Below are 16,747 nucleotides of genomic sequence, written 5' to 3'. Positions count from 1 at the left end.
ACATATATATATATATATATATATAATATATATATATACATATATATATATATATACATATATATTGTGTGTGACTGTATTTCAGTCAGTGGTGTAGAGGGAAAAATATTCTTTAGAGGTTTAAAATATGTTATTATTCATGTCTTTATTATAGCACAATGAAGTCTTGATGTCTACCAGGGGATTATGACCAAACAGCAGAGTTTTAGGAATATTGAAAATATGTGAACACAATTTTAAAACGCTTAATTAGTGTGTGCTCAGTCACACAGTGCAGCATTATACATGATGTTATTCTGACAGGCCTCACAAGAGTTTATTTTACTGACATGACAAACATTATGAGGCCAGCATACCAGGACAGTGCATGTTGCTAATGAAGTATTTCAATAATTAAGGTCACTGTGTAAACACAAGCCATCAGTCTCCCCTGCTTGTGATTTGAATAATTTGGTGTGCAAATTAGTTAATGAAACAAACTGCATTGACTCATCATACTGTATCTCATTTGAAATGTGGCCTCTTTTCATTTAACGATTTGCTGTCTGGTTCATACAGTGTGTAGCATTGTACTTTTGATAGGAACTTATTGTGGGTCGTCACAATCCAGTTCTTCTGCACAGAACTCCTTGAATATTTGCTTTACACAGTGTCAGGATGAGAACATTCACCCGCATTCACCCACTGCTCTACTGTCTAAGGCGACTGACTCATTCACTACATTTTGCTGCTCTTACTTTCGGGTGGTCACTGGTGTGGATCCTCTGCTTACAGAACGTTTCACATGCCTCTTTGCAGTGCACTACAGGCCTAATGACACACAAGACTGCTGGGCTCTGCCTATGGAGACACAACCGTAGTGCTATGACTATTCTTTCAGTAGTATTCTGAGCTTTACACTTTACAGCAAAGCTGCGTCACCACCCTCTTTAAACCTTTTCTAAGGGTATGGATACATCAGTTGAGCTGCTACAGTGTCAAGGAAAAAAGGTCTTTCATTTAAATGGACTCATTCTCATGAACCCTGTTTCACACTGCCCACTTGCATTAGCTGATGCTGTAAATGTATGCTCTGAATATACTGCATTTTAATTGAAGACAGATCACCTTGAGTTGAATATGTTTCATCCTGTGTGGGCACTTATGATAAAGACGTAAAATTGCGAAAGAAATGACAATGATGACATATATATTGTGTATATATCTGAAAATGTTATTCTGGGAAATTATACTGTACATATACAATAATAGAAAGCCCACAATGGTCTGTCAGAGATGAGTTATGTGATTGGAAACCTACCATTTATGGTGCAGCACTCCTCACTTGTGAAAAGGATTGATTGGTAAACACAAATACTTTGTTTGGAGCATCTGTAGAAGTAAACACAAAATGAGTACTAGTGTTCACAGTGGCCTTGACAAACCACGTAAATATTTGTAATAAATGTGGCACAGGGCTTTTGTTGCCTTTCCCTATCTGTCTTCACATGTTATTGTGGCTCTTGACTATCACCCATCCAGCTTAACAAATAAAATGACCCCCCCCCAAAATAAACACAAACCAGTCTGATAAAGACTTATAAAACCAGTTTGATTTCAATTTGTAAATCATATACAGAAAGAAGTGTTGGTATTCAGCCTTCAGTGGAGATTAGAGCATTAGATCATTCTTATACATCTTAAGTATTTTGTTCCATTCAAGGTCACCCGAAGCTACGTTCAACCACAGCACATATCTCCCTAAAAACAGCTATTACTCATAAAAAGATCTTACAGCTTCAGTTACAGGAAATCAAATGGGTTTAGTAGCTCTATATACCAGAATCACCCCTCTTTCATTTACCCTTTTGGAATCTAAAGTCTAAAATCTGTTGACTACCCTGTAAATCTATTACTGTAAATGAACACACATGTTTTTACTAGCTCATCCCCCAGAAAATGTAACTTTTTGAATCAAACACTACTGTTAAAATGGCCCTGCTGTAATTTATTTACATTCAGATTTACATTTTGATCAGTGAGACAGTGGCAGAAACTTCAATCAACCAACAATATTTGACATTATTGTTCAACAAACCTTATGTTCTGGTAAGCAGCTTTACTGTAGATAGAGAAGAAAGAAAAAGGCACATTCAAGACACTGGTCTTTGGTAAATTTGTAAATTTGAAAAACTTTTTAATTAAACTTAACTCATTGAAACTTGCCTAATGTACCCTTTACACCAACAGAATGAAAGAGAGAGAGAGAGAAATAAAAATATGAGACCCAATTAAGCCTGGCTAAAACACTGCTTTTCACACCTGATGAAATCCTGTCTGTTTTCATAAAGACCCTCATACTGCAGTTCCTATTCATTTATTAAATAAGGGAACTTTTTAAACACAGGGGAGGAAAAGTAATCTGTAATGCCTAGACTGGTGCTCGATGAGGTGTGTCTTCCGCACAGAGGAACTGATTTAAAAAGTGAATAACAGTAGCCTTATAAGATGGAATGAATTATTGAATTGGATTGCATATTGCTCTTTATTTGTTAGTTTATTTATCAGGTACAATACAGATAAGGATGGCTACACTGGAAATGCAACAGTTGTAATGTATATCTGGAATCTTTCTGAAGCTAATTTGCTGTCCTGGTTAGGTTTTAAACTAAAAGAAGGACTGTGTATAAGTGGAAAAGCATTGAAATACATGGCTATATCACAATAAATCACTGTGCCGTCTGTTTAGAAGAACATAGGAAATAGTCAAATTTGGTCAGAAAGTGTTATAAATTGAAAATATAAAAAACAAATTCTCAAAAAGATGTATGCTAATTTCACAAACTATCAAGAACAATAGAGCCTATGATTCTGTCTCCCTTAAAGACCTGCTCATCATGACAGACACAGTACAATACATTGTTGTGTAGTATTATCATAACAATGGAAATTTACATTCAAATTAGGACACTATAAAGCCCACTTAACAGTTTACAGGCTCCTAACTATCTAATTAAACCATCAAATTAAAGCTGAAATAAAAACTCATACTGCTGTTTTCATAAGGCTTAACAGCAAAATGTAAAAAAAAAAAAAACATAGGAAAAGAACAAGATTTCAGCTAAACTCGAATTCATAAATCGTTTTCACTTGAGGATACAGATTGGTAATAATATCTTGTCAGACATGTTATCTTCAGTTTAGGGTCCTTGAGTGCAAATGTTTCATCACCTTTGTCTTTAATCTTGGCAGAGAGTCCTTCCAGAGGGCTTTCTGGATCTGAGAGTTCAATTATAGCTGTAATGTAATCTGGGGTCAAACAGTCATTGCTTCAATAGCAGTCAGTGAAATCTATACAAAATCAACGACAAGCCAGTGGAGCAGATAACATGATAGGATCTCTCTTGTTAACTACATTGAAAGCCTATTGTTTCTTTATATATGGGAAATTAAAACTGTCTCCGTTGAAAAATTATATATTTTTTTTAACTGAATAACTGTTTTGAACTGACTCACCAGGAGTTTTGAGTGTGTGTTTAGTAAACCAGTTCAATAGAACAGGCTGAAAGACATTAACCTTTCCTGTTTTCAAAACATTTGCAGTTTAAAAAAAATATATATTAGGAAGTGATTGGATGTTCCTAAGCCATATTATTGTCTCTTTGATTTCAGTAATTGAAAAATGAAATTATTCTGATCTGTGAAAGCATAGTCTTAGAGACTAATTTGCGTATCCAATAGGATTACAGATGATTGCTACATGCACTGTCAAGGTTAAAGCATTTTATTGGATTTTCTGAGGTTTGATTCTTGCTTAGTTGCTCTTTGGTGTGTATTTTGCAGTGTAATCATTGGAACTGAACAGCACAGACCTTCAGTATTGGCTTAGTTTATTTTGAACTGTGGAAAACAGCATATAATTAACTTACTTTTGCTTTATTGTTGAAATTTAAGTGCCTGACAAGATGAACTAACACTCACACACGCAGATCAAGAGTCAGGCTCCTTATCTTAAATCTCCGGGCAGGTTTAGTTCCTGAACAGCACCTCTGGGACTTTGCGATTTACTTCAGGGTGACTGCTGCCGACGTGGGCTTGAGCCTACATGTACTGCAGGTCTTCAGAATAAAATGGCCTCTGTCCCACCAATTTACAGTATGTGTCACATCCTTCATCTGGATTTTAGAAGATAGACTTAATTATGGGATTTTTCTGCCTAATTAATATGCAAATGTCTCCTAATCCATGTGCAATTTAATGCTATTTGGAGAAAAGTGTTGTAATGTCCCCAATCTGGACTGCGTTAGTTTAGAGTCCGTTCTATTGCTTTGAAGCACCATGCTGTCTATTTTTCAACATTGCATCCATTGCACTTACATGGCTTTTATTGGTAAAATAATAAAGGGGGGGTTCCATGTGTATTAATATGACGTTGTTACTGGTATTATGGTATTATCACTGATTTCACTCTCAATCTAATGTGGAAAATTATAGGCATGGTGTTGTTCATGAGCAGCAGGTAGTCCCCAGCCATTCGGCTCCCAGCAGAAATAGTCATGGACAGTTTGATGCTAATGATCCTGGCCCTGCATTATGCTGTTCAGTCTACTGTATGTAGGTATTTTCAGCCAAGCATTCCAGCTGTGCTAATAATTCCAGTAATGCATAGCTAACAATACATCACCGGTTGCTATGCCAGAATGTCACCATAGAGCTTTGGTCTGTTTTTTTTTTCTTTTTATTTGTTATGTGCTAGTTTGAAGGAAGTAGCCTATTGTATTCAAACACGTGTTAGTAGGCTGTTGTGGCTGTTCCCTGTTGTGATTATGACTGTGTCTCAGCTACTCATAATCATGATCAAATTATTATATATTAATGGTGTATTACCCAGGGGTAAACAGGCCTGTAATCCAACCTACAGTGGATACTTTCATACAGCTCTCCAGGCTATAAGCTTTCGGATGGCCCTGGGCAGTTTGACAGGGGGAAAGATAATCTCCCTTTACAAGTGGGAAGGAGAAACTACTGTGGCTTCAAAACATGTGAAAAACATCCCTATCTAGAGGCAATGCTAGTGTTTGTCCCTTCTGGGCTACTGTAGAAAACTGGCGGATCAACATAGTCTCTTATTTGACATTTCCACATTCCTTCTTTCCTTCTTCTGGGTGGGAGGGACTAAGACGCAAGTATGGGAAACGTGGATGCAATTAAGCTTATTAAGTTAGTTTTATGCATAATGGTGTATTTCTGCCAATAGATCCACCGTAATGTTACACACTGGACATTTAAAAAATGATCCACATTCAGTCAGCTGTGACTCGTGAAAGCCACAGTTGAGATTGTGTGAAAACTAGCAAGTGAACAGAGAAGATTAAACTGTGTGCTAAGATAAGATAAACAACTGAACTAAAAGCTAAAAGTAATGAATGAACAGTTCAAATAGTTAACTAAATGTAATGGATAGTTAGCCCGAAATAGATATAGGGTTGAAATACCTAAAACTATAGAAAAATGGTTGAACTATTCAGTTTTAATAGATAAATGGCTGAAATAATTATCTAATAAATGGTTAAAATGTCAAGCTTCAGCATTACTACTCTGGTAGTTAAATTGTATGAGTAAAATATGGTAACAACATAACCTTTCATATAATTAACAATTCATTCTAATGATCACATTAAGAACATGACTGGTGCACTTGAGTTCAGAATCAGAATCAGAATCAGATTTATTGTCAGGGGTTTTACACATAGGAGGAATTTGTCTTGGTGCAGTGGTGCATATCTGACTGTGAAGGCTGTGGGGTAGGCCTGGATCAGACAGAAAAGATGTCCTAAGGTATGTTGGGTTAGATAGACCACTTGAAGTAGATAAAAAGGTGGAAAGTGGCCAATACCATCCTTTCAAGCTCCAAAAAGGGTTGAAGTGGTCAAAACATGCAGAGTGCTAGTCTGAGTGTTTTAGAGTTCAGACTCATATAAATGGGAGGACTGAAACAATATTTCTCTTCCACACATATTGAGACAAGAAAGGCACACTCGGGCCCATCCAGCTAACTTGACATTCACTATACCCTGACAAATTTATTTCCATTAAGCTTCTGTAAGGTACCATGAGACTCGATGATTTATTACAATCACCTGCTGTTTGTCTGTGGGTTTGGTGAGATGCAAAATTGCCTGTGTGTGCATTGGCTGATAAAATGTGTTGCATGTGTCTAACAATTAAGCATTTACGTGTTTTCTGTTGGGGAAAAGACAGAGAGTGATGGAGATCATTACTGTATGCCATTTGAAAAATATTGAAACAGATAATACAGTATGTCTTTGTGCAAGTCTGTTTGCTTTCTTTAACAAACAACCAATCTGAATACTCAGTAATTAAAATTGTATTAATGGAAAATCATCAACTCAGTGTAACTAAACAACTAAATGATAAAAAATTATAGGTTGTAATATTTCAAAGCATTAACATTGAGCAAATATAGGATTTCCTTTCTCAAATACGTACATTAATATGATTTACAAGCGGTTCTTACATGTGTGTAAGTGTGACAAAAAAGAGGCAGGAAACCAATTGAGTGCACATGTTTCATCCCTCGAGGGCATAAAGAATTGATGACCTGTGGTGATATATTTGGAATATCATTTCCTGTAATAATTTGATATGGGGGGAAAGAGCTGGAAATTTGCAGTATTCTACTTTATAAATGCTGTTGTGCTAAAATATCTTTAAAAAAATGTGAAAATGACTTTTAGGGAGGATATATATTCGGAGGGGACAAAGGTTTGCAAATACAAATTTCAGAGCACATGATTACAGTCCATTATTCTGCCCTCGGTTCTGTCCTGCTGCTATATGTTATATTTCACACACATGTGAATCTATGTACATATTACGTGAGGAAAATTGAATTTTACATACCACTGCCTGCTCACTTATGTGGTCTAAGCATGAGAAAATCTACATTTCATTTCAGTAAGACTTGTTCTTGCTCAGCCATTGGGGGTCACTTACAAGGGTCTGATTCAATTATTCTTCCGTCCACAACAGGAGGAAAACATTTTCATGGTGAATGGTTTGCTTAAATAGATTACCATCTCAAATAATTCAATTTCCGTTAATTTGATTGATTTCATACCAAGGGGGAAAAGAAATCTTAATTTAAAACCATTGCATTTCTAATCAAACATTAACTGAGAAAGAGGCCTGGGCGAAAATCTTTTATTACCAGTTTCCCCACTAATTTAAATAGAAAATGCTGACGGCTGCCCTATTAAATGGCACCAACAGTATTCAGTGTGTGACTAGCTCATATGTGAGATCTCCAAAATAAACTACTTAACCATTTGCAAGCTGCATGGTCATTCCTCACATAATACACAGATGGAGCGCACATAATCACACACTACCGTACACACATATACAGAGAATCTATGACTGGGCATTACTACAGAGGATCCAGATGAAGCAGTTCAGTCATCTGATCCATTCCCATCCATTATTCATCCCGCTCGGGGAGAAAGAGACGCTGGGCTTCTCTTCTCAGAGAGACCCAGGAACCCCATCTATTCTCATGAGCAAAGGAAATGCCGTGCAGTATAGTGGGGTGAATCACCAGGGAGTGAAAACAAAAAGCTGGGAGTATGAGTGCACAAGAACTAAAATTAACCATCAGGCGTACTGGAAATCAAATTATTACAAATCCATGTTACAAATGCGAAAAACAGAAATACAAAATGTGGACACATAGCTAACTTATTGTGCATATCTCCACCAGGTGCACACTGATGCCCATGCTGTTGGAAAATAACGTAGCCTGGTCGGTGCTGTGAGGAGAAAACACCTTGTGGAGACATTGTGTGAGTGGCAGGCAGAACTGGCAAGCTGCCACAGATAATAACATCTGAAATAAATTTGATGTGTGGAATTCAATCTGTAGTGATAGGGACGGCTGCAGCATTAGAGTGAAGCTCTAAATGCTATCTACTCATCCATGGAATGAGGACTGACACGCAGTCTCAGAGAATAGATTGTGCAATTAGCAGCCTTTGTGCTGTTTTGACACAATGAAAAAGGGAAATGAGATTCAACGTTGTCATGCACGGTTCTCTGTAGCTCTGTGATTCCCATAAGATATTCCGAATGTAGTTCTTCAGGTGAGAATAAGTTCGGGGCGGGGGGATGAAACATTACGTGGTATAATAAAGCACACACAGAGAGAAGAAGAGAGAGTTCAACTGGTCACACTTGTTAATAATCTCCAGTATTTCATTTCCAGTGTGATTTTAAAATGTAAAATTCTGATGGGATTTTTTTGTAACCAATTTGGAGGAGCATGCCACCTCTTCAGCACTGTCAGCTACAATTATAGGGTGTAATACGCCATTCAAAGGAAAGGGGGCGCTCTTTGAATAGGCATTAAAATGGTTTGAGAACCGGAGTTTCACCAAACATTACTGATTATCCCTTTAATTGAAGAGGTTTGTATATGGTCGAGCACCAGCTTGACTCATTAAAAGCAGCACAAATGTGTGTTTCTCCTGAAAAAAAAACATCCTTTCTGTATCTACAGCCTTTTAAGTGCTCTAAAACAGACTAGAATACACACTCCGTTTACCAAACCGCAGCTTACACCCTTATTGGCCTGACTACTGTATAATAAACATAAACTAAAGGCTGTTTTAGCTCAGCATTATTTGTGCTTCATAGCAGCCAACTGAGTGTAAGTTGCTCTCACCCACATGAACTAACAGACTATAACCATAAAAGAAAATTACTATAATATTCCTATAAAGTGTCTGTGGTGAGTTTATGGTTACCTCACCGCGCTCCATTGTATTTTACACTTCCCATGGTGTCACTATAATATTCCTTCAATATTCCTTTTGGGAATTACAGTGTCTTTGATGTTCAGTGGCAATCTGCACAGGCAGTTTTTTTTTTTTAAAAACAACAATCTCCTAATATAGGATATCACTGTAGTATTCCTATATTATTTTATGGGCCTAGATGTCATTGCAACATAATGCAGCCCAATATGATAGCAGGCTCCCTGCTTGAGCCCTCCCTCCGCCTCTCATGTGTCTACATTTTCATCCCATGGCCGTCTCTAGGTGATTTAGCGCCGCCAGTCTCAAGCAGGTGTCCAACATGGCGATCACGGGGAGCGGATCTCTCGCTATTTCTCTCTCTGTTTTCGTGATTTCAGCGGCGTTTCTTCCTAAAGGTAAGTTTTTTGGTGTCTCCCGTGTGTGTGTGTGTCTGTGGTGCAGAATTACCCCCTTCCACAGCTAAAGCCAGAGGAGTACCGGGGAGAAGTTGTGGTGCGTTTGCGCGCTAGATGCGCACAAGCTTCCCCTTAAATCTCAGCATCACTTTCTATTGCTCTCATGCTCCGAGTCCAACATATCCACGCTGTTTCTCGAGACTGCCGGACTACTTGTCTCGTGATTTTAGCGCTTATTGATGGGGTGTTGTCCTGAGTTGCAGGCTACTACAGAGGACTGCTATAAAAAAGTAATGTTAGTGCTGCACAATTTCATATGCGGAGCGAAAGTACCAGCAGTGATAATGGAGTGAAATGGTCGTACAGTATTTAGACCTGCAGGGCAACTTAAAGGCAATGCTTACTGCCTTTTTATCATCAAAAGAGAGCGGTTCTCCGGCCACGAGAAAACACGGCTCACACGCACTCGGATCAGTTAGTCATACCGCATAAACCATCACAGTCCCAACTCATCCCACTGTCTTCAAATCTCTCAAGTCTGCGCTTCAGGTGCGCTTTGGAGAAAAACACGCATTGCAGCTCTAGTCTCGCACAGTGTCCTCTGGCCGCACAACTGCAGCCTCAGATGCCAGTGTGTGTGTGTGTGTGTTCCAGTCCGCAGTCTTCACTTCTCCTCCTGTCACTAAGGCTGGAGATGTAAATCTGCCATGTCGCTGTTGGGCTTTAAAGCATGCACGACCATTGCATCCCCCCCCAGTCCGATCATTTCCCCCCGTTATTCCTCCGCGGTTGCATCAGAGTTGCATGCGTCAGTGTTTTTTTTTCCTGGAAAACGTATCCTCTGACAATACTGACGCATGTGAAGCGGTTAAAATGTCAGTTTGCAGCCGCTTTAAATCCCTCCCAGGCAGCTGGTAGGATGGAAATGTTGTGCTGTCAATCCACGGGTTGTTAAAATGGCAAGCAACAGTTGCGATGGCAGCTTTTACACTTGAATATTACTTGAGTGACTTCTCAGTGGGTTAATTTTAGTTTCAGATATGGTTGTTAGTCGCTACTTACTGTACAATAATGGTATCTGCATCAGCCATCAACAGGTCTGCAGAAACTCATCAAAGCTTTGCTTGCCAACCTGCTCCCAAAATGAAGTTACTAGTAATACGTTATTTTTATTTTTTTATTTTTTAACAGCTTATTGCTTACAAGGCTTTCATTTCACAGTTGTTGAATTTACTATGCTTTGTGTTGAATAGCAGTTGAATGACATTTACAGCATTGTCTAGCGCCTTCTTGTCACATTAAGTTAATTAACCTCTCAGTCTGATAAAGTAGTGCATCATGAATGCGCAATAACCTCAAGCCCAATACAGAGGAGGGTTGTATCATCGGGAAGCTGATGTGGTCTCTTGGTTCACGTAAAATCCCCAAGCCAGAGATGGTCTGATATGACCTCAGGTTTTTCATTTGTTTGATTGTCTTTGTGCCAGCTGCTGGGAGCAAAAAAGGGCCCAAGCTCTTGCTTTGTGAAGTGCTGACAGTCTGCTTTTTGACAGTCTCCAATTTTTTTTTGTCGCTAATAATCCAGAATCAGTGGATTTGAATTTTGTCTCTATATCCGGCGAGAGAAGAACAATCCCATTCGCTGGATGCTGCTTTACACAATGGGTGTTCGGTTTATTATAAAGATAAGGGAAGGAGGGCTAATTAAAGAAAGACAGAAGGAGAGAGAGAGAGAGAGAGAGAGCTGATCCTGGTCATCATAAGAGAAACTTGTCCTCATAGTATAGTCTCCTAAAGCTATAGAGAGCTGCCTCAGCTGAGCCTCCTGTTATGACACGTTGAGACTATTAAAGAATCTGTTTAGCAGTATTTCTCTCCCTGTGTCTCCTGGGGCTCGGCCTGTTGTAGCATATCAGATGGTCGAATTTCAGAAGGTTGCATAATCTCACTTATTGCCAGCTTAAAGTCATTCGTCAGGGCTGAGTGATGGTGAAGTGGATCAATACGAGCTGTCATGAAGCCTCAAGGCACTGCTGAAGGACGGGATCTCAGAGAAACAAAAGGAAACATACAGTTGTTACAGTGCTCTTGGTTGCCAGTTGGCACGTGACACGATGAGTAATTGAAAATGTCCGTCTCTTGCTGCTTATGGTCGGGTTTGGCTTTGAAACAGATACTGCTGAAATCTGCTAGCAGTGTGCTGCTCTGCCCTCAATTTGGGTTTGCTTACAGTCTGTGTGGTCTGGAGGTTGGTAGTGTTTTATTTTCTCACTTATCACACAAGTGTTGCTCTCTCTGTGTCAGTGGTGCATACCGGGGCCTACAGGAAGTACACTCATACTGTATATATTTCTGTTGAGTGTTAAAGATAAGCTCATTCGAATAAGCAGAGAGTTAGGGGCAGTGGTGATGAAACTATTAATATTCTTTACTTAAGTACAAGTAGCAATATAACCGTGTAAGATTACTGGTTGTGTGTCTGATAGGTGTTTTCCCTAAAAAGACCGTCTACAGTTAAATCCATAAAAAAGGTATCTACTCCTTCTACCTCATTAAAAATGATAGAATCTATGAATATGCAAATTTTGTTCATTTCTAAAGTTTTCCTGCTAGACACAAGATGTCTCCTACTTTACTGTAAAGTCCATTCTCAGTGTACGTGCACTGGTGCAATGCATTTCTCTTGATTTTGTGTGTAACATAGTAGTCTGCAAGGTAACTTGTAACTGCAGCTGTCAAACAAATGTAGTGGAGTAAAAAGTAAAATACCAATCCTGTAAAATTGGACGGAAGTACAGCGCTTGAGTAAAACTCAGAGCATTCCACCACCGATTAGGACCGAAAATAGACTATTACTTTCATTGCAGATTAATCTACCACTTACTTTCTCAATGACTTGATTAATCATTTGATCAGTAGAAGGCCAGAAATAATGAAACATTATTTAAAGCCGAGATGATGACTTTAAATTGCTTGTTTTTTCTGACCAGCAGTCAAAACTGTTTAAAAACAGTTTACCATCACATATGATAAAGAAAAGCAGTAAATCCTCACAATTAATGGATCGATAGTTTCAGCCTAACCAGTACAACAGTATTATCTCTGTGGCACACTGAAGTGGTCTTCTCTCCTCCGTCTGTATAAAATAGCACTTACAGGACCATGTTTCAGGATATATTTAATACCTCACTTAATGGCCCATTGATATGTGCCCACTTGTGAAGTATTTCATCGCCTGTACATTGAAATCACCACATTACATCATTTGTAAGAATAATAAACTCTTCTATTTAAAGAAATTGAATTTATTGCTCATTAAATTTACATTAAACTCTGCTTAATAAGCCTCACTCTAATTGCTAGATAATGCATGGTACTACTTTATGCGGTGGAAGCTAATCATACTGTTGGAAAGGGAGGGGCTGGCACAGAATTGGCAGCTGATGCGTGGAAGGAGTTTAGCTACTTGTATCAGATGTAACAATGAAAGTGATGTGGGCCTCGCTGTTATCATTTCACTGAGGACATCACACCTCCAGGCTGTGTTTTCTGTTCTTGAGTTTTGTGGCTGTGTAAAGTATCTGTGTGGAGGCATAAGGTCTGTGCCTGTAAATCGAATGTATTTAAACCATTATTACCTTGTCTGAGTGTGGCAGTGTGTGAATGTGCGTCCACGATTAAACTTCACACTCTCGCTTATACAGTGGATCTGAGAGCAGAGGGTCCTTGTAGTTCAGAGTGAATAGGCATATTTCCCTTTGGTTCATCCTTCCAAGTCAGAGGTTGAGGCAAGTCAGCCAGTTTACACTTTAAAGAAGTTGGTTAGAGTTCCATGTTGGAAAAAAAAATCTTTCTATCCTTGACTTTCTGTTCTTTTCAGTCTCTGAAAGAGCCCAATAACTCCTTAAAAACATCATCTTGGGTGCTGCGTTCAAGGGTTTTGGTCCACTTTCTTTATAGCGGGACCTTCAAGTAAATAGTGTATCTAGTTGTTTTGTCAAGGTCCCAGGAGTTCTGCTGTAGACGTGCAATCTTTGAGTCATGTAGTAAATATATAAAGAAAAACAAACTGGGGACATTTATATGTAAGGGATTTGCACTGTGGTGTCAAACTGAATGACAAACTGAGGACGATTAAAAATCTGTCTGTCTGTCTGTGTTGAAATGTAGTAAACAGTCAATTAGGAGAAACAGACAGATGACAGGTCCTTTCATGATTGTGGGGACAGAAGCTTCCATTCATGACTGTGCTGTGGTAATGAGGAGGAGAGCTGATGTCTCCGCTTATGAATATGACATTGTTCTCTCTGTTCCCTGGATCTGAGAGACCTCACTCTATTGGCTGCGATGCTTAGACGGTGACAATCAGGTCTACAATGAAAAAAGAAGGGAAATGCAATGTTTTTGTTTTGAAAGGGGCATAGAGTGCACATTAGTATGGGTGATGGAGCAATTACAAGCCACCATTAAGACTGCGGAGCCGTCAAAGCACAGTACTTTCTAAATGAAGAACTCCGTCGGGGAGATATCCTCCGTAACCTGCATCGTACTATTCAAACAAAATTTGTAACAAATGAGAACCCGTTCAATAAAAAACAGCTAAAAGCTATCCTCTCCTTCCTCCTCAATGTGTTTCCTGGAGCAGTGATGGGGGAGGTATCGCAGATCATCCTCCGTCTGACCATTCATCTGTCCCTCACACATAACAACACAGATGCCAGTAATTGTGTTTTTACTAGCTGGATGAGATTCAAATTTTGATACTTTAAAACCTTTCCTAAATTTTACTACAGTGTGCTGCATTGCCAGACCATTTTAAAATAAGTTGTACAGGGACTGGAGAGACAAATCCATCTGCCATGTGCTGTCACTGCTGCATGGTCTCCTGCCACATTATGATTTCACCGAGCCTTTTCGTAAATGTGCAGTAAGACACTTGATAGCAAACTGACGCCCAGACGATAAATCCAAATGACTCGGATGCTTCTTTCACTTTTCCTCCACTGCCATCACAAGGTTGACATTTTTAGTCTTTAATGAAATATACTGTTGGATGGATTGCACTGATATTTATTGAAGGATGCATTTAAATAACTTTGGTAATCCTCCATCTAGCATGCTGATGTTAGCATTTAGGTCAAAGCCCACTTATAGGCTTGTTTACTTGCCACAGTGCTTTTCTTGCCACGACACACCCTTTGTAGCCTTCAAGCACTAGGATTGGGCATGCTCCCATGCTTGTCAGGTGACATACAGAAAACCTATTTAAATGTAAGTGTGTATTCGTAAGAAAGTACTGGATCTGAACTTGAGAGACTGGGGTTTGGCTCCCCTGTGTTTAGACGTAATTAAATTATATTGTTATTTTATTACATTTTTTATCTTTTTAAATGATCCTCAGTTTTCAGTCGCAGTTTGGTTAGGTTTAGGCAAAAAAATGCTTGGTTAGGTTTAAGAATAAACCAAGGTTGGGTTAAAAGACACTTTTGCAACATTAACCACATGTTCGCACATGCATGGGTACCTGGCCAGTCTTATTGCTTTAAAGCTATGCAGGGCATGTCTTTCCATGAAAGCAGTGGTATTCATAATAACACGTTACTGTGCCGTTAAAAGCTATTTATGATAATGTAAATACCAGGTATTTGAAGTATGTCCATGTTTGGCTGCCACTTTGTTCATACAAAATATTTGCTGCCTCTATTTAGTCATATACAAAGTTAATAATGGTACTATTGCTATTACTAAATGTTTCTAGCTGTCAGTGTGATTGTAATGACAAGAACACTTTTCCATTTTCAAATAGCTTGGTATGTTATTTTCATATACTGTAACCATAGTGTGTCATTGATCTGCCCTGTCGTGCCTGTATGAGGTTTTCATGAAATCTAGCTAATTGCTACATTAAAGTACTTTTAAAATGGCATTGATGTGTCCAAGCAGGGCTCTGCAACATTTGTTCACTTGTTGGATTTTGCCAGACGTTGGGGATGCATCTCACATGATCAGAAATTACACTGATCTGCCCAAAGGGGCGCTCTACATAATGTGTTCACTCATCCATGCGTCATATGCAATATGTGAGACACCAATGATCTGATTCTCAACAATATTAGATAATATATTTCTATTATTACAGCGTGCACAATTACACTGTTTGTGCCAAAGGGAAACTACAAAAACAGCCTAAAAATAGGCAAACCATATTCCTTACTGTGATGATGGTCCAGTGATTTTCTATTATAACTACTTTCATTCTTCAAAATTTAATGGACCATCCAAAGTATATAGACAATATTTTAAAGAAATGATTCTGTCTTTAGTTCAGTCACAACTAAAGAGAAATTCAACAAAAAGAGAACCTTGAGAGTGGATGAGACCAGAACTCACAACATTAAGACTAAATAGCTGTTGATCAATGCGGAGGAGAAAGGGCTCTTTCTGAGAGCGAAGACTGAATCTCTAATCAATAAATTCAGTTATCGAGCTCCCACTAATCCACTGCTCGAATTGGAATGAAAAAGGTTCCTGTGCTCTAAACAGCAACTGCACAGTGTTTGACCAATGAGATGGCTTATCATTACATAGTTTCTTGTTTTGGTCCCATTCAGAGATGAGTTGAGGGGCTGTTTGGGGCGTTGGCCAGCCCCCCTTTTGGACCAGTCCCATCTTCTATGTCCGCTGTGGTTTAATGGCAGGTCATTCACTTTTATGGAAATCTGACAGTGAGAGCTTGCTACACCTTGCATCTCAGACATCAGTGGAGAGGCAGCACATTTTTGTCTCATCTCTGGGCTTGTTTGGGCAGATATGAGCCCGAAAAGAATATCTGGAAGTAGCAGCATGCAGCTGGAAGTAATGCAGTGCTGCTGGAGAATAGTACAGGCGCTCCTTACAACTGAGAGCCGAAAAAATGCAAACACTACACTAATCAATAAGTCTTACACTGCTAATAAAAGGGTAGTGTGCTGCTGATGCCATACTTTACTCTGAGATAAGAGTAAAAATGTAAAAAAATATATAATTTAACCAGATCTTGCTTATATGCAGTGAGATATTAGAACAGGTACTTTACTTTCTTAACAGCGTTCCCTGGAATCAGTCCTTCCCCTTCTTGTTGGAGTGCTGTTTGCAAATGCATTTATGCAGACTGAATGAAATATTATTCCCTTACACAGCAGGAAAGAACTAGAGTTGGGGACAACATTAGAATAGCCCAGTCCTTCCAAGTTGCTATGTTTCTTTTCAGCAGTGCCTCCATTGCACCCTAATGTTTCTCTAATTTTATTTGAACAATACACTCAGGGATGCCAGCTGGAAAGAACAAACACGTTTTAAAGAAACAACATTAAATACACTAAAGGAGCAGAAAAATAGAAACTCCCATATAATGTATTCAGCCAATAGCCCTGAAATATATTCTATCTTACTTAAAATGTTTTTGATGAAATGCTACTTTTTCAACTAAACTATTAATCATTTAGAAAAACAGTCCAAAACTCAAAGATATTACCATCTCAATGAAAATCCTAAAATCTT

General features: G+C 38.7%; 1 protein-coding gene across 1 annotated transcript in view; it reads left to right on the top strand.

Annotated features, from left to right (window-relative positions):
• Positions 1-9,117: 9,117 nt before the first annotated feature.
• Positions 9,118-16,747, top strand: part of cadm1b (cell adhesion molecule 1b) — a 130,630-nt gene continuing 123,000 nt past the window's right edge. Inside the window, exon 1 of the mRNA XM_035680240.1 lies at positions 9,118-9,208. Coding sequence (XP_035536133.1) covers positions 9,133-9,208 — 76 coding nt within the window. The 5' untranslated portion in view covers positions 9,118-9,132. The remainder of the gene's footprint in view (positions 9,209-16,747) is intronic.

This window comes from Morone saxatilis, unplaced genomic scaffold (assembly GCF_004916995.1).
Source record: "Morone saxatilis isolate NCDOM2014 unplaced genomic scaffold, NCSU_SB_2.0 Contig8, whole genome shotgun sequence".
NCBI lineage: Eukaryota > Metazoa > Chordata > Actinopteri > Moronidae > Morone > Morone saxatilis.
Note: the sequence above shows the minus strand (reverse complement) of the source record. Positions and strands in the feature narration are given on the sequence as shown.